The sequence below is a fragment of the Myotis yumanensis genome, unplaced genomic scaffold (genome assembly GCF_028538775.1).
Source record: "Myotis yumanensis isolate MYYU_CA2020_CCGP unplaced genomic scaffold, mMyoYum1.0.hap1 SCAF_3, whole genome shotgun sequence".
NCBI lineage: Eukaryota > Metazoa > Chordata > Mammalia > Chiroptera > Vespertilionidae > Myotis > Myotis yumanensis.
Genome location: NW_027223754.1, coordinates 204199386 through 204224597, shown reverse-complemented (window position 1 = coordinate 204224597; position 25212 = coordinate 204199386). Strand labels below are relative to the sequence as shown.

Genomic DNA, 25212 nt, shown 5'->3' with positions numbered 1-25212 from the left:
GCGGGACGGGCTCACATAATGAAAAGCACCTCACTAAGTGCCAGTGACCCCCCCTGGCAGTTGTCTATTGCTCCGACCTGTAAAACCTCGGTGGTGTATGGGAGGTGTTTACTGAGGCAGCTCTGCTGATCCAGGCTGGGCTCGCTCGCTTGTCTGGGGCCGTTGGAGAGACTGTGGCTCACCCTCGGGCGGATGGCCCAGCACCTCTTCATGGCAGGGGTGGAGGTGCATAACCGTGGACTCCCCTTGAGGCCCCCCATCAGGACTGGGCAGCATGGCTTCCCCACCATTCGATCATCCGCCAAAGCAAGTCACAAGTGCAGCCCAGGTCCAGGTGTGAGGGAAGTGGTGATGCTGGGAGTCACATGACAGCGGGGAGCGTGTGAGAAGAGAGGGAGAACTTCGCAGTGAGTGGGATCCTCCGCAAAGCGTCATCCATCAAGCGATGGTCTCAACCGGCACTAGGTTTTACAGGAGCAAGTTAGCATATTTTCTTGTTGACAACTACACTGTGTATTGGTTTGGAGGTTTTATATTTCTTCTTGGAAAAGTGCTCTGTTACTTTCAGCCAGGTTAGTCCCTCTAGCCAGGCACATCTTAGTCCATGTTCCATAACATGTCCTCATGTGGTAGACAAGGCTGATGCAACAGAAATAATGTTGGAACCAGCTGTGTGACTTTCACCAAGCCATTCATGTTTGAACATCAGTTTTCAAATACAATGTGCATGTGACAAATCTGTGCATTCTACGTGCACGGTGGGTCGTATCCTCACCAACGTATGTGTACACGCGTGTAATCGTGACACATACGTTTCCCTCAGCCCATGAGCCTCTCTCCCGCCTGTCCCCAGTCCGCTCACTCCGCACCCACACCCACTGGCCCCACGCCGGTCACTGTCAGCGCTCTTTCACTTCCCCCTGCACTTTTTCACCTACACGACGGGCACAGTGACTCCTGCCTAGGAGGGTGAGGGTGGGGTTTGCAGGCAATGGGAGTGGGGGGGAGGGGTATATCGGCATCTGAGCCAGCAGGTCTGGGCATCTGTGGGTCTGCGTCTGCTATGTCTGAGGCTGAGCCCTCAATCCCTGTTGGCGGGTCAGCTTGCTCTCTCACTAGTTGGACAGGAAGGAGCAGAGTGGAGCTGGGCGGAGAAGGTCTACAGGCAGGTTCATGAGCGAGAGCTTCTGAGGGGGAAAGAGAGGCTGGGCACTGAGGCTCGGTCTCAACCTGGATGACTTTGAAAGGCTTTGGTGTGGTTTTGCTATCCTGGTGCAAAGACTGGAGTCTGTGGCTCTAGGAGAAAAAGGCATCGGCTCATGCGAAGGCATTGCTCGCTCGGTTTCTCACTCTTTTCCGTGACAGTTTCCCCCCTCATGTTTGAAGATGTTGCGCTAGGTCATCCAGGCAAAGATTGTTTGCTTATAGGGCATTTGTGGATGGTTACCCATTCGTCCCTGATCACCACCGTCCTGCTGAGCTCAGAGCTGTCTCCCTTCTCCGAGGCTGAGCTGCCCTTCGTGGTCCCCGTTTTGAAATCAGAGTGACTTGCACGGGGGGATGGAAACAGCGATCTTGTCCTGTGTTTGACCGTCAGCGCTGTTCAATGTGACAGACTCGGGGGAGGGCAGGGCCGAGGGGCGGGCTCCCAGCCCCCTTGGGCTTTCCTTCTTGTTGCCACGCCTCTGCCCTGCCTCGCAGCTCCAGAAGCAGCTCTCGGAGCTGGATGAGGACGACCTGTGTTACGAGTTCCGGCGAGAGCGCTTCACCGTCCACCGGACCCACCTGTACTTCCTGCACTACGAGTATGAGCCCGCCGCGGACAACACGGACGTCACCCTGGTCGCGCAGCTCTCCATGGACAGGTAGGGCGGCCCGGCCCCCTCTGCACAGCCCCTCACCTGGTCACCTGGAGAAGGGAGGGAGGGCCTGCGAGCTGAGGCTCTTGGGGCCTGGTATGGTAGGGCTTGCGTCCCACCCCCTCTCCGCACGGAAAACCAAGGGCTCTTGTCTTTCGGTGACAGTGGTGCTTTTGAGGTCAGAGGGAAGGGAAACGCGTAGACTGGACCCACAGTCACCGCTGGAAAGCAGTTGCTGTTTCGTCTCCTTCCTCATGGATCGATCCACTGAGCCTTTCGCAGGCAGGACCGACGTGGCTCCCACTCTTAGTGGCCCGCAGTCTGATGCCCTGGTTCTCAGCCTTGGCTGGGGACAGTCTGCATCATCCGGGGAGCTTTTAAGACAAAGCCATGCCCAGGCTCCATTGCAGGCCAGTGAAGTAGGACTGTGGGGTGGAGACCTGGCCTTGTTCCAAGTTTGCGATGTGCAGCCAGAGTCGAGAACAGGGGGCTAGTGTATAAGCAACAACGAACAGCTACGTGAAGCTGTGGTGAGTGCTTTGAAGGACCCGGGAGAGAGAATAACAGTGTCAGGTGAGGGGCCTTCTGCAGGTGGTATGGTCAGGGGGAGCCTTTCTAAGGAGGACATTTCTGCAGAGACCTGGAGGATGAGAAAAGGAGGCAGGCGTAGGAGTTGCTGAGAAAGCGTTTTCAAGGCCGATGTAATAGCAGGTGTGAAAGCCCCGTGGTGGGAAGGGCCTTGAACATTCCACAGCCTGATAGAGAATGAGTGCAGCTGCCGCAGAGCAGGCCCCTGGGAGGGAAGGGCCTGAGATGGAGGCGATAGAACTTGGAAACTCATAAAACACTGGGACTTTATTCTAAATGTGTTGAGAAGTTATTTAAGATTTGTGCACAAAGTTGTTAGATCTAACGAGTTTCTTTTTTGAGACCATCTCTCTGGCTGCCAGGAGGTGAGTGGTTTCAAGGCCCCGAGGCCACTCCCTCAGGGCCCCACTTTTCTATTCCTGGCTGTCCTGGGGGCCCCCTCCCACCACTTCTCACCAGCTTCCTTGTTGATTTACTCGTGGCCCATAGTAGCTACCCTTGCCCCAGCTTCCTGCATGTCATCCCTCCTCAGCTCCCACAGTCAGGAAAGCAGTTTGGCTCATTCTGTCCCCGCGCCACCTCAGCGATGCCTGTCTGGCCTGTGGATGCGATTCTAGGGGCCCTTCTCAGGAGTCAATGAGTTTACTCCTATAAAGTGCTGAGAACAGGGCCTGGCACGCTTACGTGTTCGATAAATGTCAGCTGTTATTAGTCACGAGTGATGGAAGAACTCGCAAAGAGCCAGCGCTCGGACATGAAAGGAACCCAAAGTCGTCCGAGGGTTCTGGGGAGTGGGCGGGCCTTGTATCTGTGCATCTAAGAGTGATTCGTGCTGAATGAGGCAGAAAGATCCAGGAGGAAGCCAATTCCTTGCTTTCTGATTCCTACTGCGTGTTAGCAATGACTACTCATAGCACTAAACAGCTTCTTTGGCTCGTGGTTCTGTGGCTTGTGGTTTCCTGGAGATTCATCAGCCTCCAGGACCCAGTGCACAAGCTCAGAGGACTTGCCGACCTTCACAGGCAACAGGCAAAGACAACATGAGACAAAGGGGAACATGAAAAGCACAGAGACTCTAGCACCAAATCAACCAGCCTTTACCGCTGTGTGACCTCAAACACTGACCCAGAGGCCTTCCCTTCAGACCCCACGCATCCCCCCACCCTCCGCGTGGAGGACCCATGATCCCCCTAATGCTTTGTGACAAGTACTGCCATCCTGAGACACCTCAGAGACCCCGGGAACCCCACGCCCCAAGGAGAGACACTTAGCAAGACATAAGCAAAAGTTACCATGCGGTGCCACAGCCAATGAGGATGTACAATTCCCCTTCCCCTCCATGCTGCACAGCGGTTATGATGCAGCAGCTGGCTGGTGCCCGTTGGATCGATTTTTAATTTAGGAAGCATTTCGGAAGTCTGTAAACCTTCCAGTCAGAAATAGGCCCTGCGTGAATGCCACAGGGAACTGGGGGCTGCCGGCTCCGGCACCGGCTCCCTCCAGCAGTCCCTTCAGGAAGAGTGAAGGCCCTATGACGCTGGCAGGTCTGCTCCGGGGACCTCCCTCCCATCCTGGAGGCCCACAGGACTGCTGAGGACAGAGGGATCCCATCCTGATCACAGCATCCTGGCTACCAGAAGGCACCTTCTCTCTCCTGTCCCTTGGACAACGTTGATGAAGAACTGATGTTCTCTCTCCTCCTCTGATTTCGGCCTCTGGAGAGAGGCCTCTGGAGGAGGGAGAACGTTAGCTGAGCTAACAGGTCCCGTCGTTCAGAGCTGTGTGGCTCCAAAGGGCTGGCCACACAGCATCACATGGGAGCTTGTTGGAAATACAGATTCTGGGGGCCCGGGGATGTGCTGTAAGAAGCCTCCTCCCACGTGATCCTAAGCAGCTGACAGATGAAAAGCACCAGTTGGAGAGCACGAGGTAATTCTTCAGTACCAGCCAGAGTGAGCTGCTCCTGGCCGGGCTTCCTCGCGTGGAAAACCCAGACACAGAGTCAAAAACCGAGCCAGTGGGCGAATCCACTGCAGAAGCTGGCGGGCCTCTTCACACCCAGGCGTGCCTCCCACCTCCGCCTCCCTCCAGCAGCTCTGCTGTCCTCAGGTTAGAAGTGACCCTTGCCCTTGACTCCCCAAATTTCAAAGGATGTGCAGAGTCCTCCCTTTTGCAGAAGATGACACTGGGGTGCAGGTGGGGTCATGCAAACCCCCAGATTGGCAGAGTGCAGTGGAGGCCGCATGCATGTGTTGGAGATCAGGCTTCATGGAGAATGTCATGCCTCCCATACCCAGCTCCGGCCAATTCGATTAGCAAGTGTCACAACGTATGAGAAACAGAGGGCATCTTACCCTGTGAATATCTTAATCCTCCAAAGAGCAAACGGAAGCAAATCCCACAGAATGAGAGAGGACACAGGATAGGGGTGCCTGCTTTCTTTTGTTTAGAAGCATAGAAATGCAAATGCATGGAATCTATTTCCTGGTAATTGTCCAACTGAAGTGGGCATTCTGACCGGGAGACCGCTGATTAGGTGCCTCTTGCTGGGTAGGGAAAAAAAGTAGAATAGGTTTTGCTTTTTCCTAACCATGGATTTTGTGTAGCAGGCACTTCTGCTGCCTTGAAAAAAAAAAAAAAAAAAAAACACAAAAAACTATCTTTATAGATTTCTCTTCGTTTTCACAGAGCTCTCTCTCTGGGCTCTGTTCTTCCCCAGTTCTCCTTGGCTGGTGCCTCTCGGGGAGCCTTGCAAATGGCTGTGGCCCTGGCACAATAAGAGCTCTGAAAAGTAAAGAAGGAAGGCATCCCCCCAGGCACATTTTTAAAAAAAATATAGTTTTACTAGGGGCCCAGTGCACGAAATTTGTGCACTGGAGGAGCAGGGGATCCCTCAGCTTGGCCTGCACCCTTTCGCAGTCTGGGACCCCTCTGGGGATGTCCGCCTGCTTGCTTAGGGGAGCAGGCCTAAGCCAGCAGTCAGACATCTCTCTCGCAGTCCGGGACCCCTCGCTCCATACTGCTCACTCCTTACCACTCGGCTCGCTGCTTCTTAGCACTGCCGCGGAGGCAGGAAAGGCTCCCACCACTACTGCTGTGCTTGCCAGCCATGAGCCCGGCTTCTGGCTGAGCAGTGCTCCCCCTGTGGAAGTTCACTGACCACCAGGGGACAGCGCCTGAGTTGAATGTCTGCCCCTTGGTGGTCAGTGCACATCATAGCGACTGGTCATTCTGCTGTTTGGTCAATTTGCATATTAGGCTTTTATTATATAGGATTGATTTCAGAGCAGAAGGGAAAGGGAGATAGAAACATCAATGATGAGAGAGAATCATGGATCGGCTGCCTCCTGCATGCCCCCTACTGGGGATCAAGCCCAAAACCTGGGCATGTGCCCTTAACCAGAATCGAACCCAGGACCCTTCAGTCCACAGGCTGATGCTCTATCCACTGAACCAGGCACACTTTTGTCCCCCCCCATTCACGTGGCTTTCCATTCACTTTACCAAACACCCAGTATTATTTTCTTCTCACCGTCCCCAAGGCCCTGTCCCTGTACCTGTCTACACATGTCTGCTCCAAGCCCAAGAATCAAAGTTGACTTTGTTATTGGTGGAGTGGGGTTCTTGGGGTGCCGCTGGAATAAGAATTTCAGGAGGCCCCCACGGGAGGATGAGATATTGTAGAAAGCTTTATTTCTGTGGAATTGCACCCGAGTTCCCCCTCGTCCCGCCGTGGAAGGAGTGTATCTGTGGTTTCAGTGGCGCTAAGGTCAGTCAGTGTCCAGAACTTCCGCTCCATGTTGGAGCAGTGTCCAGTCCAGCATCAGCCTGACTGTTTGTGTTCCTGCTGCAGCCCATTAGTCCATTGCATGTGGTGTCCCCATGGCCACATGGTGATGGAGGGAACACGGCAAGTGCAAGGAAACCACAGCAAAGCCAAAGGAACCAGAGAGCCAAGAGCGAGAAAGTTCCTTTGCATAGGGGATTATGTGCTCCCGAGCTTTCCCAGACTTGCATTAGCCCCTCCCCTTCCAGCCAATGATTTCTGTTCTCAGGTGTGACTGACAGGCACCTTTTCTATGTCACCCCAGCTTCACTGTGATCTGTGGGGAATGAGCCGGTGTTCCCCGGGGAGTGTGAAATTGCATCTTCCTGGTGAAGCTGCCCAAATGGCCGTGCTACAATGTCTGGCCTCCCTCTGCTCCTTTTCTGTTATTAATAACTAGCTAGTTACCGTGGTATCAACTGGACCTCTGGAGCCTCCGTTCCTTCATCAGAAGAAGGGGGAGAAGGTGCACAGAGCTGTTGGGAGAATTCTGGAGAGTGTCTGGGGCATGGCAATGAGTCAGATAATTGCAGTTATTATAACTCTTGCGTTTACTGCTTGTTTTAACGCTCCTTGTAACTCATGGCCTAGGTTTGGCTCCGTCTTCTGTGGCTGGTCACTGCCTCAGGGGCTCAGCAGAGCTCTGTATCTTTCCTGAGAGAGGAGGAGAGGGATAGCAGTTTTGAGCTGGGAGGGAGTCCTTAAATCATTTAACATCATCTTCACCACCCTGTTGAAAAGAAAAGGCATATTTTGGGATGTGACTTTCTCAGTGTCACTCACTCGGTTAGAAGCAGACAAAAACCAGAGCCAGCCAGGCGAGTGGTTTTATGCCCCTCTGGTCGATAAAGGAGCTGAGGTTTGGTGATTTGCCCCCTGTTACACCGTGATTTGGGCTCGGGCTGGTTGACCAAGTGCCCGTGGGGGAGGCAGAGGCCCCCTGGAGGGTGGATGGGGCCGGGTCCCCGTGGCTCACCTTCCTGTCTCTCACAGGCTCCAGATGCTGGAGGCCATCTGCAAGCACTGGGAGGGGCCCATCAGCCTGGCCCTCTACCTGTCGGACGCCGAGGCCCAGCAGTTCCTCCGCTACGCGCAGGGCTCCGAGGTGCTCATGAGCCGTCACAACGTGGCCTACCACATCGTGTACAAGGAGGGCCAGTTCTACCCCGTGAACCTGCTGCGCAACGTCGCCATGAAGCACGTGGGCACGCCCTACATGTTCCTGTCCGACATCGACTTCCTGCCCATGTACGGGCTCTATGAGTACCTCAGGTGAGGGCCCGTCTGCCAGGACCACACCGACCCCTGGGCTGCCCCCGGGTCTCCTTTTTCCTGGTGAACAGATTGGGAGGAAGCCCAGTTTGCCTCCTGAAATGTTAGGGGCAGAGCGTGGTCTCGAAAGCATCTCTGTTGCCCCCCAGTTTAACGTTCTATTTTTAGCTCCTGTGAAAACCCCATTCCTCGCCCGGGTTAGGGGTCAGACTTCCTTCATCCAATCATTCTAGAAAGGTCACGGCCTCGTCTGTGGAACAAATCAAAGTGATGCTGGTGGCTAACCCCTAGTGGGGTCCTTGCTGAGAGGCAGGCACTGTTCTGAGTGAGTGACACTCAGGGTTTCGTCCCCTCCCCCTTCGGTGCCTGCCATGGGTTCTGACTATCATTATCTTCATCTTCCCAATGGGAGACTGCGGGGGGTGAGACGGAGGCTGTTCGATCGGGGTTCCACACCAGGCAATGCAGGGGCCGGGGCTCAGCGCTAAGGGGGGTGGGGGGAGGAGTCATCTGACTCCGGGCACTGAGCTCACTCACCTCCTGCCTCCCCCCCGCATGGAGTGGGGGAGGGGGGGGGTGGAGGTCAGGCATCCGGGGCTGGAGAGACTGAGCTCGTGAAAGGCGTAGATGGCCGTGTGGGGAGCGACATTTATTAGGAATAGCAATCTGAACTGAAGGGACTGTAGAATCCATTCAGCCCTGAAGTCCCCCCATGAGAAAGCTAAGCTCACAAGGTGTAGATGGTCAAACATTTGAGTCCTTTATCACTGTCATTTGTTAACGTGAATTATCTCCTCTACCAAGTGAGTGCTTGCCTGGGAATTATCTCCACTTCCGAGTGAGTGCCTGCCTGGGCCCAGGCTCCATGAGAGGTGTTTGCACGTATTAATTACCCGCTGGATCCACACCTCAAGTCCAAAAGGCAGGCGTGGCGAGACACACACACACACACACACACACACACACCCACACCCGCCCTTTACCACTGGAACAGTGAGGCTCGGGGAAGCTAGTCATCCACCCAAGTCCACACAGCGGCTCTAGGACTTGAACCTGCATCCATTGGCCTCCAGGTCTGCAGGCTGCTCTGTGTCGGTTCCTGTCTGGCACACTGGGGTCCCTGGCCGTCCCAGGTGCAGCCAGAGCTGAGCTCTCACCCTCCCTTCCTCTATGTGTGTATGTGAGTGTCTGTCTGTCTGTCTGTCTGTCTCTCTCTGTATCTCTCAGTCTCTCTGCCTTCCTGTCTCTGTCACTCTTAAAAGAGCTTCCAAAAGAGTTGAAACCGTTTGCAGTGAGGCTGGTGTGTGGGTGATGCGGGGGCCCTCCTGCCCTGCTCTCTAGAAGGCAGCGTGTTCTCCGCCCATTCTGCAGCGGGTTTGCTTCCAGAGCTGTCTTGGGGTTCAGAGCTTCAGCCCCTCCCCTTGAGCAGGAGGAGCCCCCTTCCAGCCTCTCCATTAAGAATGGCAGCGTGAGCGACCTTGGGGCAGCATGACCCTCCTTCCGGGAGGACGGGCGGCATCTTCCCAAAGAGCATGCGCCCTGGTCCAGAGCCCTGTGAACCCCAACTCCTGACTCCAGGGGACACTGGGAATGGGGCTGTGCTCCTGCAGCTGGGCCTGGAATCCCAGTGTGTGGAGTGAGGGCGCCCCCGTGTGGCCAGACAGAGCTGCAGCCCCTGGTTTCTGTGGATTCTGCTGCTGGGCAGTTTGCAGGAGGACAGCTCTAGGGGGCAGGCAGGGCTCCCAAAGGACCAGACGGTGGGAACTAAGAAGAGAGAGGCTTCAGAACCACAGCCCATCCTCCACCCTCTGGGACTCCACGGGAAGGGGGGCCCAACTTAAAAGCCTGCGTTCTCTACTCTCCCCGTCCGAGCACTATTTTATTCCTTTGCCTCATGGCATCCTGTTTTGAAAGACATCGCACGTGAGCTGTGTGTTTGTATGCTGCCTTCCTGTGTTGTGTTGATCAAAGACATTGCTAAACAGTAATTGAGGCCGTGCTCAATGCGATGCGCCCGGCGTGCCCACCAAGTAACACTTACTTCACGCAGCGTCGCCTGGCGTTGTCGCTGGCTGTGGCCACCGGGTCACGGTGCGTGTGGCTCAGGGGTTCTGAAATATTGCCAGTGCTCCTAAAACTCCACTCCTGTCTTCATGGGCCCCTTCTCAGACAGCTGGTGTCTCTCCACTTTCATTGTGGAGTTACTGTCAGGGGGCGGGGGGATGGGGCCAGGGGGCAGGGGGCAGGGGAGGAGAGCAGGGCCAAGGGCTTCATAGTTTTTGAGAGGAGCTAGAACTGTGGGTTTTCATGTTTTCGTTTTTAATGTTGACAACTAATTCTTTAAAAAGGCATCTTGTTGAGCGAGACCAACCTATCTCCAGGCTGAATGGCACCTCCCACCCCCACTCCAGACTACCAGGGTGTGACCTCTGACCTAGAGAATTCCTTGGCAACAGACTTTTGAGAATCGGGAAGGAATGTGATTCTATCGGAGGCCCCACAGAAGCACACAGTGTCCTTCTCAGAGGAAGATAAACGTATTGACTTGCCGTTGGTTTAAGGAAAAAGATTCCCATTGAGTGGGATGGATTCGTTTCTGATGCAAACACTGAAAGTGGATGTGCTTCGTGACAAGCCTGGGAGCGCTGGTTTGGGATGAGGTTGAGGATACTGTTAGCTGAGGAGGGCGTGGACCCCAGCGAGGCCAGGGGACGCCCCTAGAGACTGACTTCCCCCGTGTGGGTTTGCAACAAGATGCTCTGCCCAATCACCGTGGAAATATTAATATTAAAACGATAGTTACAATATATCGAGCCCTGATCATGTGCCAGCAACCCTGCCAGCTGCTTCGTATGTATTTCGCCCTCTCTATTCTTCACACCTTCTTATGAGGTCAGTGTTATCACAGGTGACCAGACGGAGGCCCGGAGAGGTAGACTTGTGTCCAGGAGGCAGCTGGCCTCTCCTCTGTGACAGCTGCCCACGATGGAAGGGGACAGGTCACTCTGAAATCCCAGGATACAGGGCAGGCTGATATGCAGCCCTCTCATTGAACCCCCAAACACTTACCTCACCCTTTTGGGGAGCCTACTTGGGTACCAAAAGAAGTTCAGCATCATAGCTCCCTAAGCCGTTGCTTGGCAACCAGCTAATATTACAACAAAAACAAACAAACAGATCCATTGGAAAATAATGAAGGCAGTTAGATGCAGGGACATGGCCACAGAGTTTCACTAAAATCTCTCTCCTGCCCCTTCACCTTTTCTTCTGGAGAAAGACGTGCCACTCTTAGTCTTGGTTTCGGAAATGTCGCATGGAATCTGGCAGGGCCGCGGCAGCCCTGCCTTTGAGTTCAGGTTTGGGCACCGGTACCCAGCATGTGACTTGAGGCAGCTTCGTCTCCCCAACCCTCTGTTTACTGGAGTAATAAAGGGGCGAGAAATAGCCTCTGTGGGGGTGTAGCAGGTGCTCATCGGAGTGAGTTTTCTGTCCTTGGGCCTCTCACAGCACTCGGCATCGAACATCTTTGCCAGGCCCCCCCCCCCCCCCCCCCCCCAGCCCGGCTCACTCCTTATCACCATCTCCATTTTCTTTCTTACAAAATGAGAAACTGTATGCTCATGTTCGTTCAAGAAAATATTTAGTAAGCACTTACTGTGCGCCCGGCAGCAACAGCGCTGAGTCACTCAGACCTGCATTTCATGCTGCGGACTCCTTACTCAGCACCTGCTTGACCTTGACCAGGGCCCCTCGCCTCTCTAACTGTCTCCCTCTGTGAAACGAGGATCATATCATTCCTTCCCTCTGGGGATCCTGGGGAGAGGAAGTGTAATAGCACCTGGAGAGCACCTACCACGGGCCTGGGCGTTCTTCATTCCAGGAATATACATCGCAGGTGTGTCTGCATGGCCGGCTCTATTCTAGGCTCTGGGGGTTCCTGCACTCAGGGTTCACTTCTAGGGGGCGCTCCAGCTGGAAGCCCTGGGCTGCTATTCTTGTCATCAGTACAGACACAGAGAAAGGATCCAGGGGCTCAGGTGACCCAGCGTCATGGGCTGTGGGCAGGGAAGGCCTCGAGGACAGGTGATGGGGTTCCGGCTTGAAGCATGGACAGGCATGAAGGCAGGAAGTACCCAGGCATGTTTGAGGAATGATCCGGCACAGCAAAGGGATCGCCGGTGGAAAGCCCACGCTGCCCTCCGAGGGGCACAGGGCAGGCTTCTCGCCATTTGCACTCACCATGCAGAACCCTCATCCTTGTTCAGGGCCTCAAGCTTAACCATCTCTGCTGTGCTCCACAGACGGTGCCCTGACTTTCCAGGGGCAGAGGCTGGGCAGAGTCTCAGTTCCGACCTGTACGGGAGCGACAGTCAGTGTTACTCTGCTCCCGGGATGACGCCTCACCGCCCTCCCGTCCCCTGTCCCCGGCTCAGCCTGGGGCTCTGTGAATCCTTGTTGAATGAGCACAGGAATCTGAGCAAGGCTAGCAGGGCGGCACCGAGCATGGCCAGCTGGCTGCCTGCCATCGCAGGTGGCATTTCCTTAGGTTAGTTCAGCGTTTCCATCCTCCCGTACATAACTCCCAATGTTTATTGCACACTTACTGTGTGCCAGGCACTGTGCAAGCACTTTCACAGTATGTGGTCATTGAACCTCACAATTCACTCACAGATGAGGAGGTTTAGCTAAGTCCCCTGCCCACAGGCACAGCATCACCAAGTGGACACCTAGCTTACCCGGGTCTATCCAGAGGGTCCCATGCTTGCCCTGTGGACCGACCCAGCTGCCTGGTGGGCCTGTCTCCATCCTCCCCATGACGGCCATGTTGTCTTCACAGACGGTCTTTATCAAGTGTGTTCTGTGCGTTAGAGCACTGCCTCAGCCCCTCCGTGAGACAATCCATTTAATCCTCACAAATCCCGCAGTCCAGGCACAAACCCTGTTCCCGGCCCTGGAGAGAACCGTGGCACAGAGGGGTCACCTGCCCAGCGTGCCGCTGGGGAGTGTCCAGGAGGACATGACTCTGGGCTGTCGGCCCCCTGAGCCGCCTTCCTCACTGAGGAGCTCTGGCTGCCTGGGACCAGAGGCCGCACAACACACGGCACCCACAAAGGGGCGGCTCCCCGAAGCTCTGCCACAGCCGCTGGCTGTGAACACAGGGCAGCGGGGTAATGGAATGGGGCGATGTTGGTAATACAGAGGCAATGGATAGAGTCCCGGCTCAGAGCGTGGCACCGTGCACTATGGCTCTTTTCTCCTGTAATGACCCCAGAGCTCTTGCCACTGTCTCTTTCCTTCCTGCCCTCCTGACTGGCAGGCTCTGCCTGGAGGTGCTCACGCCATCGAGGTCGGAGCAGGACCCCGCTGGGCTGCCCCTCCCCAACCTCACCCGTTCTGCGTGTGTTTCTGGTGGGCAGCCTTGTCCCCCTCATTTGCAAGGCCTGGCTGATGTCCCCACACCCCCTGGAGGCCTGTCCACCAGGACTCCTTCCTTGGCAACTGGAATGGAATCCGAGCAAACCTGTTCCCTGGCCTCCATTCAGGGATGTGTCTGAGAAAGGACTCGGCTGGGCTGGCGCCCACAGCAGAGCAGATAGCAGCTCCGCCTCCCTCCGCTGCCGCCTGCCCCTCTGCCCGAGGAGGTGGCCGAGTCCTCAGAGGCCTTGTTCAGGTGACCTCCCCCGGCTCTGGGTGAAAGCCCGCTTACGTCTATACTGCTGAAGCGAGGCAGTTTAGGGGGTGGGGAGACAGCTGGGGGAATGAGGCTCCTCACAGCCTCCCTAAGTCTCACACACACGCATGTGCACACAGACAGGCACATGCATACAGGTACACACATGCATACATGGAGGCACATTTTCTTGCAACTGGACCACCAATAAGCTGAGCTGAGAAAGGGGTGGGACTCACTTGTTAATGAGTTATTCTAAGCCAGGTACTGTGTCAGGCTCTCGAGGGATTGTCATTTCATCTTCCAGCAGCCCTGATTGACAAGAGATAAGCAAGATCATATCATACCCCCTTCACAGACCAGGGACCTGTGGCCAGGAGAAGTCGAGCCTGGTGTCCACGGTCGTCACAGAGGGACGGGCTTCGTTTGAACCTATGCTGGCTGCTCCCAATCACTTGTATTTGCCCTGCTGTCCATTATTCCAGCAGGTTCTGAATTACTTCAGTAGATGCCGAAGGTTTCTTTTAAGAGTATTCAGTCCAAAATTGTTATAGTGAGTTTGTGACTACTTGGACAAGAAGCAGGGTAGTGTATCAATACAGATTCTTCAGAGAGGGAGAGAGAGAGATTAATTTTAATGAATTCTGAGTATGGGCAGGTCTGAAGTCCATAGGACAGGCTGGAAATTCACCAGGATTCGTATGTTACCATCTTGAGACAAAACGGAAAGCTCAGTTTTTGCTCTTAAGGCCTGCAACTGATTGAATGAGGCCCGCCCACACTATTAAGGGTAAGGGCCATTGCTTTAAGTCAACTAATTGTAAGTTTAATTCCATCCACAAAATACCTCACAGCAATGTCTGGGCGAATGTTTGACCAAACAGCTGGGCGCCATAGCCTAGCCCAGCTGACACATACAGTTAACCACGGTAGGCATCAACCACTGTGTGGTCAGAGATTACAAGCAGGCAGCCATGCCGGCCTGGGGACCCAGGGGTCAGTGGTCTGAGCGGGAAGACAGAATAAAGCACCACGGTCATGGCCCAAAGAGATGCTGAGAGATAGAGCCAGGGACTGGTGGCTACACTGCAGTACAGCAGTGACCACAGTCTGCCATGCGCCAGGTGTGCCAGGCCGTACGTACGTGACGTTGACCATGTTCAGTCCCCACAGCAGTGCCAGGAGGGAGATGGGATCGCCCCGTTTTGGGGAAAAGGAACCTGAGGTCGTGAGAAGCTAAGTTACTTGGCCATAAAGCGAGAGCCAGGACTCCGGTTCTGTCCGTGTTTATTACAAGCCTCGTGCCCTGTGGCCCTCTCCCTAGACCTTTCTCCCTTTCCAAGTGACAGCCACAGAGCTGGGAACTGGCAGAACATCCAGGAGAGAGGGGAGGGGTCTCGAAGGAGCAGAGCAGGCCAGGCTTGGCCAGGAGTGGATGAGAGGATGGAAACTTCCCACCCTCCAGCACGTGGGTACCAGTAGCCCTGGGTGCAGGCTGCAAGGGGGAGGGTCGCTCTAGATTAAAGGCTCAGGGTCTGGAGGATGCGAGGGATTGAGGAGTCACAGAGATGGGACTCAAATGCCCACATTGGTCATTGTGTCATCAGCTTGTGTCCAGCTGCTCCTGCGTGGCCCGACCAGTGGACCCAGCTGCTGGGCTCGAGCCCCGAGCAGCCTTGGAGACCTGCCTACCCTACTTGGCTCTGATAGGCCATGTGCCGTGAAGTGGGAGAGGGTCCCCAGCCCTGCCCTCCATTCAGTCTCCAGGGAGACCCCGCTTCCCGGCTCAGAGACCACAGTTCTCGTCTGGACTCCAGGGAGGATCGGCAAGCTGCCTGGCCTCCCTGGGCCTCGGTTTCTCCAAATGTGAACCCAGAGGCTGACTTGGGCTTTCTCTCCGGCACCTCCCTGAGCCGACCACCTCCCCGCCCTCACTGGGGACGGCCATCGCTGGGCATCCCCGGGCCCCTGACTCTCCCGCCCTCTCTTGGCAGGAAGTCCGTCATCCAGCTGGACCTCGCCAATTCCAAGAAGGCGATGATCGTCCCCGCGTTCGAGACGCTGCGCTACCGGCTCTCCTTCCCCAAGTCCAAGGCGGAGCTACTGTCGATGCTGGACATGGGGACTCTCTTCACCTTCAGGTGAGTGGCCCCCACGCCGGCCCCTGGGGTGCCCAGAGCTCTCCTCGATTCCCGAGACCCACACGCCAGCGCTGTTGGTCCAGAAGTCTGTGGCTCACCTCGGACCATATTAAGGCCAAAGAAAGCACCACGGGCCCCAGGCGGGGTCCTTGGAATATGCTCTGTCTTCCCCATGCCCCCTGCTTTGTGGGTGATGTTTGTGTGTTCATGCATCCAACTGGTAAGTGGGTTTTATCCTGTCAGCACCATAGGCGCTGCCTCCCTCATCCTTTTTTGGCGAGTGCATAATAAGTACTAACTTACACCATTGTTGGTCCGTGCAATGTCTATTGCTGAATAACAAATCATCTCGCACTTAAAAGCTTGAAACAATAGAAATGTATTGTAGCACCGTCTCTAGGAGTGAGAAGTCCAGACACAGAAAAGCTGAATGCTCTGCTCAGGTGCCACCTGGCTCAGGTGTGGGCAAGGCTGCACGTGGTCTCCTCCTCCAGGCTGGCTCCCTGGTTGTCGGCGGAATTCTGTGTCCTGAGATTGTAGGACTGAGGTCCCCATTTCCCGGCTGGTTCTCTGCCAGAGGCAGCTGACACATGGTTCTTTGCTTTCTCTGGAGCCAGATCTAAAGGATTCGGGCTGGCTCACCCCAGGAACCTCCCTTTCAATTGATTCAAGGTTAACTGATTAGTAACCTTAATCACACCTACAAAGATCCCTCTTGCCACATGCTGTAACACCATCACAGGAGTGTTATATCCACGGGATCTACCTCGAGGGGGAGCACATTTTAGAAAGGTAATGTCTCGAGGGTCACCTTAGCCCTCAGCCTTCCATCGTGGAGTAACTTGGGGAGAGGCTAACCCGCAGTTCGTGGCTTATCAAGTCTACAGAGCCCCCGGGAGTTCATCTACCCTTCCACAGGGAGCGTCTCCTTGCAAGTAAAGGATGTAGATCAGTTTCCTAAGATTGTCGTAACAAAATACTACACACTGGGTGGCTCAAAACAGTGGAAATTTACCCTCAGATCTGGAAGCCAGATGTGCCCGATCCAGGTGTCGGCAGGTTCCTGCTCCCAGGGAAGGTGCTGGAAGAAAGCCTTCCCTGCCTCTGTCTGGCTCATGGTGGCTGACGCCATCCTTGCTGTTCCTTGACATGTGGGTGCCTCGATTCAGTCCTGCCTTGTCTTCCTGCGGCCGCCTTCCTTGTGGATCCCTGTAGTCAGTTCACCTTTTCTTAGAAGGACACCACCCTGACCCAGGGTGGCCTCATCGTAATGTAATCACATCTGCAGAGACCCTCTTTCCAAAGAGGCCGCATCCACAGGTCCTGGGTGGGCACTGAGCCTATCTTCTGGGGCAGAGACACAGTTCAGCCCCCGCAAGGACTGTCTCAGCATCCACCGCTCCCTCCTCTCAGTCGAAGCCCTGGAGAGCTCAGCTTCCTTCCTCCCACTCAGCGGCTTTTCTCCCTGTGTCCCAGGTACCACGTGTGGACAAAAGGCCACGCGCCCACGAACTTCGCCAAGTGGCGGACCGCCACCACGCCTTACCGGGTCGAGTGGGAGGCCGATTTCGAGCCGTACGTGGTCGTGAGACGGGACTGCCCCGAGTACGACCGGAGGTTTGTGGGCTTTGGCTGGAACAAGGTGGCTCACATCATGGAACTGGACGCACAGGTGAGAGGAGTGGAATGGCGTGGACCAGAGTCGGGGGTGGGGAGTGGGGGAGCCTCGGTCTTCGAGCTGAGAGGGACCTTGGAGATAAGAGAGCGGAGACCTGAGAGGGAAGGAGATGTGCTCAGGGACCTGGAGTGAGAATGTGGCTGTGCTAATCCTCGGGCTGTTGATTCCCAAACCATTCCTCTCTGTCCTTGGATGAGAGTTGGGCTCCAGGCCAAGACCCGGGCAAATATGGGTGTCTCATGACAAGCCGCCTCACCCCCTCCTCCTCACTCAATCCGGTGATAAAGACAAACAATGACCTTTCCCACTCAGCCTGTGAGTCATATAAATGCCACACAGCGTGCAGCTAAGATCCAGCTGATTATTCCGCCCCATAACCAAGGGTGATATTTTTAGGCTGTAGTTACCCATGAAACCCTTCCATCCATTCTGCCAATACCGAGCACCTACTTCAGCAGCAGTCTCCTGCAGGCTTCTAATAGGTTAGACCAAGCCAGGGTCTGCCGATTTTTCTGCCAAGGAACAGATAGTCAATTTGGCTGGGGGGGGGGGGGGGGGGGCGGGGGGGGGCTTTGTGGATCCTAGGGTCTCAAGTCTGCTCCTGTCGTTCAGTCATAGACAGTATCTGAAGAAATGTGTATGGCCATGTTCAATAAATCTTTATTTATAAAAACACCACACAGTGAAGCCCTGGCCGGTGTGGTCCAGGTGGCTGAGCGTCATCCCATTCACCAAAAGGTCACTGGTTTGATTCCCTGTCAGGGTACATATCCAGGTTGCCGGTTGGATCCCCGGTTGGGCATGTATAGGAGGCAACCGATCCATGGTTCTTTCTCACACAGATGTTTCTCTTACTCTCCCACTCCCTTTCCCCTCTCTCTAAAATCAATAAAAACATATTTTTTTAAAAAACACACAATATAGTGGGCCAGACACACTGCCATCAGTCAACCCCCTGTTAAACAAACAAAAGCATAATTAATCTGGTTAAGTCAGGAGGATGCCTGAGCCCCTCCACCCCACCCTTTGTCTCTCCGTATGCTGTTCTCCAAGGCGCCTCCTCATGGAGCACAGTGGAAGTGTTTCTCAACAAGAGCACCCCAAATTCAAGGGAAAGGATGGATGCTGGGTGCCGGCTGCCCCAGAGTCACCCCGAGCGCTCTCCAGCAGGTCCAATGTGTTTGGGAGCAGTCCCAGGCGTTTTCCATCAACATCTGGGTCTGAGAGCCCCTGGTAGAGACAGAAGGCTGTAGAACAGTGTCCATACTTAACAGCGGAAAGCCTGACCTGTAGTCTCCACACGTCCCATCATCCTTGGAAGGGGCCCAGCGCTGCTCCCAGACAGAAGTGTGTAGTCTGCCTGGGCTTCTGCTTGGAGAAGAAGAAATGTGGCATTCACGCAGCCAGCAGCGTGTGTGTGTGTGTGTGTGTGTGTGTGGCGGGGGGCGGGGGGGTGGAGGGGAGGGGGCTGGCTCAAATAAAGCCTATTTTCCAGCACTGAGACCTGGGCTACGTTTGTTTTAGGTGATTTAGACAGAACCCTTGAAAAGTCCTCGCTTCTTTTCTTCTCTTTGCCACACCAAACATGATTTTGTCCTTTCCAGCGATTTCATGAAATAACGGGGACACACCTGACGGGTAATCCAGTCACCCCTGTAGGGGCAGGTGGATTGGTAGGTCTCTTTGTCTCCACATGAAATGTCTCAGGCAACTAAACCTTTTCTTTTCCCTCCTTTTTTTTTTTTTTTTTTTAAATGTATTTTTTATTGACTTCTGAGAGGCAAGGAGAGGGAGAGAAACGTCAGTGATGAGAGAATCATTGATCGGCTGCCTCCTGCACACCCCCTACTGGGGATCGAGCCTGCAACCCGGGCATGTGCCCTTGACCAGAATCGAACCCAGGACCCTTCAATCCACAGGCCAACGCTCTATCCACTAAGCCAAACCAGCTAGGGCTCTTTTCTCTCCTTTCTCACCATCAGCTGTCATTTCTTGCTGCCATCAGAATTCCTCCATCTGGATTTTCCCTTTCCCAGTTTATTCTGCCCTGGGCCGGGCAACTAGATGGCCAAGATTTATTAGACGTTATGTCCAAAACCAGCGTACATAGATGCTGAGTGAAGGTGTGCCGGGTTCTCCTTTGAGTGACATGTCCTAGATGTTTGTCACCTGTTTTGCTGTTCAGAGACATTTTTGTCTTTGGGTCTGAGTTCCTATCTGTATCCTGTCACATAGAGGACGCCATACGGGGGTGTGACTTGTAATAAGATGTGTAGGCGAGAGTTTTATTCTTGACGAAGTTCTGTCCACCAAGACGGAACTTTTTCTTTGTCCCTTCTCTGCCCCCTCCTTTGTGCTGATCTGTTGAGGCTATCGGATCAGATCACACATCAAGTCCTGTGAGAAGTCACCTAAACGGACCTCATTTCATTGAGCAGGATAATCTCTCTTTCCAGAGTAGCTACCCGGACACGTGCTTGCATTTATCAAGCACCTTTTATGGGCTCTGAACTCTGCCCAGCACTATGTCAACATCATTCCTCATCTTCCAAGGTCGGCATGATCACTTTCACTTTATAGCTGAGAAAACTAAGGCTCAGAGAAGCCAAGCACTTTGAACGCAGCGTTGGTGCTGTCCGTGGTGCTGCCCTCCTTGTTCATGTCCTGCCTCACTTCATTCATTCCCTTAGTCATTCAGTCATCCAGGTGGATTCATCGCCCGTTACCCAGGGTTCTTGCAGGTGCTCAAGCTGCTCTTGTCTCCTTCCAGGAATACGAGTTCACCGTGCTTCCCAACGCCTACATGATCCACATGCCTCACGCCCCCAGCTTCGACATCACCAAGTTCCGGTCCAACAAGCAATACCGCGTCTGTCTCAAAACCCTGAAGGAAGAGTTCCAGCAGGACATGTCCCGCCGCTATGGCTTTGCCGCCCTCAAATATCTCACGGCCGAGAACAACAGCTAGCACCACGAAGCCACCGCCAGGGAGAGACAGACATTCTGCCAGGGGGAGAGCCGCTTGCTGGGTGGGGCCCAGCCTTGGAACTCACAATGAAGCAATGCTTTTTTTGGTTTGTTTTTATTTGTCTCTTTGGCCCAGCAAGGCTGCCTACACCACAGAGATCTGGGACAAGGATCCGTCCAGGCCCACTCTGCCCCACAACCCAGCATTCCCAGAAGGTGGGAAAACAAGCGCGTCCCCAGGGTCTCTTCCCGAATGAGACACGCAGGGGTGAGAGGGAGCCATGGGGTTATCCTACCACAAAGCCACACAACCAAGCAGGTCTGTGGAACGTTCTCGTTGCTGTTTAAGAAAAAGGAAGTGAGGGTGCTGGACGTCAGCCATCCCAGGAAATAAAGGCAAAGGGGTCTTTTCATGCGTCAAACTTCCGTCTTTGCCCTGCCATCTAGCTGAGTACCCAAGATGAGGGCAAGCCAATGATGGGAACCAACCATCTAAAAACAAAGAAAGAAATACCCCGATGGGGACACTGTGCGAGGCGGGACCTGGAGGCGGGGGTGTTTGGTTCTTTGTCCTCAACGTCACTCTTGTTTTGATTTGTTTTTGTTGGGGGTGGGGGAGTGAGGCGGATTTTGTTGGTTTGTTTTGGTATGGGGATCCAAGATAGAAAATCTGGCCTTTTAAGGCTCTGACGGAAAGATCAGCTGCCTCAACCCACACCCTCTATCCACAGTGGCCCAGCAGGGAGGAGGCGAATTCAGCCAGGGGTTGAACATGGGCAGCCTTCTCCAGGGTCATCACCGAGGCCCCCGTGACCTTGACCTCCCCCCAACCCCAGAATCCCGGGGCTAAGGTGGACATAGGAAAACCAACTGTTTTACAAGCGGTCACATTTTCTATGGGCAACGACTGATTCCTGGGGGAAGGGGTTCGAAGGGACTGGTTCGGTGCACGTGAAAGGTGCGAGCCTCTCAGGCCCGTGGAAGGACTTCCGTAATCCGTGCGAGCTGGTGCTGAAGATGCACGTGCCCATTCGGAGATGTTGGAGACGAGCACGCGGGCTCCTCTGTGTTCGTTCCCGCCTCACTGCGGTGGGGACGAGGTCACGACCTCAGGCTCCTGTGGGACCTGCCTAGAGGGTAGGCAGGCACCTTCACTGCTACACAGATTGAGGAGACACTGGACTTTTTACCCATTTTCTTGAATCTTCAATATTAATGTTGTGTTTACAATGATGAGAATGAGAGTCAATGCCCGCCCCTGCGGGGCGGTTTGTATTGAGTTGCGATGTGCCCAGCGAACGCTGCATTCAATAAACGGAAGTATGGACTGTTTCCTCCCGCCCCCTCCCACTCCTGTAAGAAGCTGCGGAGACACACTCAGTGTAGCCAGCAAACTTGAGAAACAGCAACTTTCCACTTCCTGTTGCCGTTTTATTTCTCTCGTCATCTGAACCTTAACCTTTTCCTCCTTCCCTGAGGTTAGATTTCACTTTAGCTTCTTAACGCTCACAGCATTTTCCCACTTCCCACTTAGTTTCTGTCTGAACACAGATGTTTTAGATACCAGATGGGGGCAGCGAGGTAAGTCATGGGCACCAGAGGGAAAGTGAGCCCCCACCGCTTCGACCTGGTGGTCCTAGGACACCCACAGCAACCTGGTTTAGGAGACGGTGGGCGTGTTATATGGTCAGATGGATATTTCACTCGGATTTATTTTTTAAAAATTAGGAAAACAACTCTTCAGTCCGAAGGCCGACACTCTATCCACTGAGCCAAACCAGTTCGGGCTAGGAAAACAACTCTTAGGGCTAATCCTGAAACCAATGTAAATAAGTTTATGTGTGTGCACATATCATCTACATATATTACATATAACCTACATGCAGTATGTACATTATAAAGTTAATCCATGAGTAGAGTAAAAGGTAAAACATTCCAAAAGTGTTCAAATTACATGGTAAACCCCCTTTCTCCAATGGTGTGTGGGAACCAGCTCACAGGAACTCAATCTGTGCATCCCTTTTCTTCAATGTTCAAGTGACATCACATCTGTAGCTCAATATTGGCCATCATAGGAGTAACTATACCAATTAGGGCACCAGTACCTGAGAGCTGGTTGTTAAACATTGACCAGCACGCCAATGCCTTCTCTTCCTTGTGTATACACACACGGGCACACATTCTCTCCTTTTCAGAGAAGGTCACTGTTAACAGATGTATTGATACAGCTTTTGGATTAATGACTACCAGCTATTTGAGCTAAACACTGGTTCCTCAATGTTACAAATCTATTTTTAATTCCTTAAAGCTTGTTATGTTGTACATTTTTTTGCCATGGCCCCTGAATCGTACCCAGACACCTCGCTCTCACTGCAGTCCTATGGGTTTTGTCGTGACCATATTATTCATCATCCAAACTGGGTTACCTCCGAGGATGAAGGGAGGTGCTAATTGCTTTGAGACAATAGGTACAAACTGAAGAATGGTGTAGCTTCATGGACACCGCGTTTACAAGTGCCAGAGCCTGACACTACACACCAACAGGAGAAAATTTCATTTCCCCAAAGACAGGTGCCTGACACATGGAGGTTGATCTCACTTAAGGCCAGAGCTCGGATGTTGGCTGATACCCAGGTTTCATGTGGAGGCTGAGGTCTGCAGAGCCAGCAGCGTGAATTCCCAGAACTTGCATTGGGAACAGCCGTTCAGGGCCAGCCCATGTGGGGAGCTGCGGCCATTTGGACAGAGGCAATGGCTGTGGGTGCCGATTCCTTCCTATCCGTTCCCTAGGGGAGAACAAGCACACGAACGGGTCACACTGGTGTTTTCCATTGGTGTGTGTTTAAATAGCCGATGCCATCTTGGCATTCAGCTGAAAGAAAAGGTTTCTCTGTAATATTCAGAACCTAACAGAGCTAAGATGTATTGAGTAACACCACTGTGTGGAAGGACCTTTTGCATGCATTAGCTCATTGTAACCAAACAACAAAGTGGATATTACTGTTTATTGATGCGGAAATTAAGCGAGTTCTGGGAAATTAAGTAACTTCCCCAAATTCACATAGTCCATACGTGGCAGAACCAGAATTTAAACTTAGGCCTATTTGTTTGAATCCAAAGCCACAAAGCAAGCAATGTTCCTCCCTTCCCCACTAAGAAAGAAACGGGTTAAATATCGGCAGACAGAAGGATAGCAAGGGTCTTAGATTTCCAGACTTTTTCCTTCAACATCCATCTAATTACACACACAGTCTAGACAGCAACCTCTCCTGTTTGCTCTAAATCTTGCTCTGCTCCTGGACTTTCTGAAAATTCATATGAAATAGACCTGGGCAATCTCTAATCCTATTTCGACAGCGAGATCGACTCTAGGGGGCAGTAATTGATTCCCTCAAGGCTCCGGGTTACTTCCCAGATGACAGGGCCCAGGTAGAGACACTGTTTTCAGCTCCCCCTTGGACTTCAACTCAGCATTTGCCTCCAGGGATCTCCGAGCGCGTAGGGCTGGTTCATAGAGTACATATGTGCTGAGCTGACTAATGGCTTCTTTGTGCCGCATCGTGAAAGGACAGACCCTACTCTAATTCTGTTCCTTTCAAAGACTCCACTGTCTTTGAGTTAAGGCTGCATTTGTGATCACCAGGCCACTAGGGAGCTCTGTCAGTGGGAGAAACGTGATGAAAATCCACTCTCTAACGTGGCATCTTCACGCCATTGGTGGAGGTGATTGGAGCCACCATTTAGTGAACCAAGGCTTCAAGGTAGTTGGCACTCGTGTTCTCACCACAACATTCTAATATAAAGAAGGCATTATTATTATTATTAAGTGAATGGAACCAGCCCTCGGAGAAATTATGTGACTCACCCAAAATCACACAGGTTGTCCATGGCGGTGTCAGAATTTGAACCCAAATCTGGCTGACTTCAAAAACCTCTATCTTTCCACTCTATGCTGTTGTCTCCTCAGATGATACTGAAATCAGCTTGGCTACTGGGCTTGTGCAGTCATATCTTCATGTAGGTCCTGGTTATATCTTTTTTCCCCTCCTTGCTTTTTTAATCCTCAGGTTAATTTCCCAATGTCATGCCATTGAAGTTTATGAAATGTCAGTTATCTGCTAAATGCATTCTAAGAAGTCTCAGACCCATGGAATCTAATCTCAGAGAGCCGCCTTGGTCTTTGTCTTCATTTAACATAAATGTTCTTAGTGTGTGCCCTCCAATTTCAAGGGAGGGTTGGTGACAACTGATAAGGAGATCATGGGGGCACCACAAAAATGTAGGGTTTCTCATTATGAATTTGGATGGAGTTGGTCATTGGCTTGTTCCAACACATACAGATAGTCTTGAGACACAACATCTTCTGGAATGAAGTTCTGGGAAGTGCTCCCAAGGCGTGGTACCAAGACCATCTGATCGGTGAGGCTGGGATGATGTCATGAAATGATTGACAGAGCTTGCTCAGAGCAAAACCCTTCATCGGATTCCTGGGTAAGTTGTGCTGCTGCGCTTCCGAAGGAAGAAAGAAAGGGCGGTATCAGAACAGTTTCCTTGCAGTCATCATTATTTCTTTCTGCATGCCACAAATAGCAATGTGCATCCGCTCGGCGATGAGCACTATGGAGACGACAGTGAACCAGGCCCGGTCAGCTCTCACGTGATGGACAGTTACCTAGATAGCTGAAAAGTGAAGAGGTAATGCTAAGGTAGGTTTCGCCGTATTACATTCATGCAAACAATTTTAGTTTATTGTTAAAGTTATAGTTTCAAACAGAAGAGTCACAAATAGCACCAATAACTTAGATGCCCCGTCATTCAGATTCATCAGCTGTTAACATTTAGTGACATATGCCTCATATCTCTCTGTCTACAGTATTTTTTCTAAAGCATTTGAGAGTGAATTGTAGGTGTCATGCCCCTTTAAATCTGAATATGTATTTTTTTTAAAAATAGGGACATTATCTTACAGAGCTACAATGCAAGGGTCCAATGCAAGAAAGTTAACGTTGATACTGGACTATAGTCTAACACACAGTCCACTTGCAAAGTTCGCCAAATGTTCTAATAATGTCTTCATAGCAGGAATGACCTCCATCCCATCCTGCACCCCGATTCCAGGGTCCAGTTCAAGTTCAAATATTGTGTTTAGTCGTCTGAGGTCTCTAATCAGGAACAATGCCTTGGTCTGTCTTTACACTTTCTGACAGGGA

At 52.9% G+C, this 25212-nt stretch overlaps 1 protein-coding gene across 1 annotated transcript in view; it reads left to right on the top strand.

Moving 5' to 3' along the window:
* The window catches only part of LARGE1 (LARGE xylosyl- and glucuronyltransferase 1), a 428799-nt gene extending 407465 nt beyond the window's left edge, over positions 1-21334 (top strand). The window contains exons 11-15 of the mRNA XM_070410997.1: positions 1702-1865; positions 7267-7545; positions 15211-15357; positions 16834-17029; positions 19806-21334. Coding sequence (XP_070267098.1) covers positions 1702-1865; positions 7267-7545; positions 15211-15357; positions 16834-17029; positions 19806-20003 — 984 coding nt within the window. The 3' untranslated portion in view covers positions 20004-21334. The remainder of the gene's footprint in view (positions 1-1701; positions 1866-7266; positions 7546-15210; positions 15358-16833; positions 17030-19805) is intronic.
* The last annotated feature ends 3878 nt before the right edge of the window (positions 21335-25212 follow it).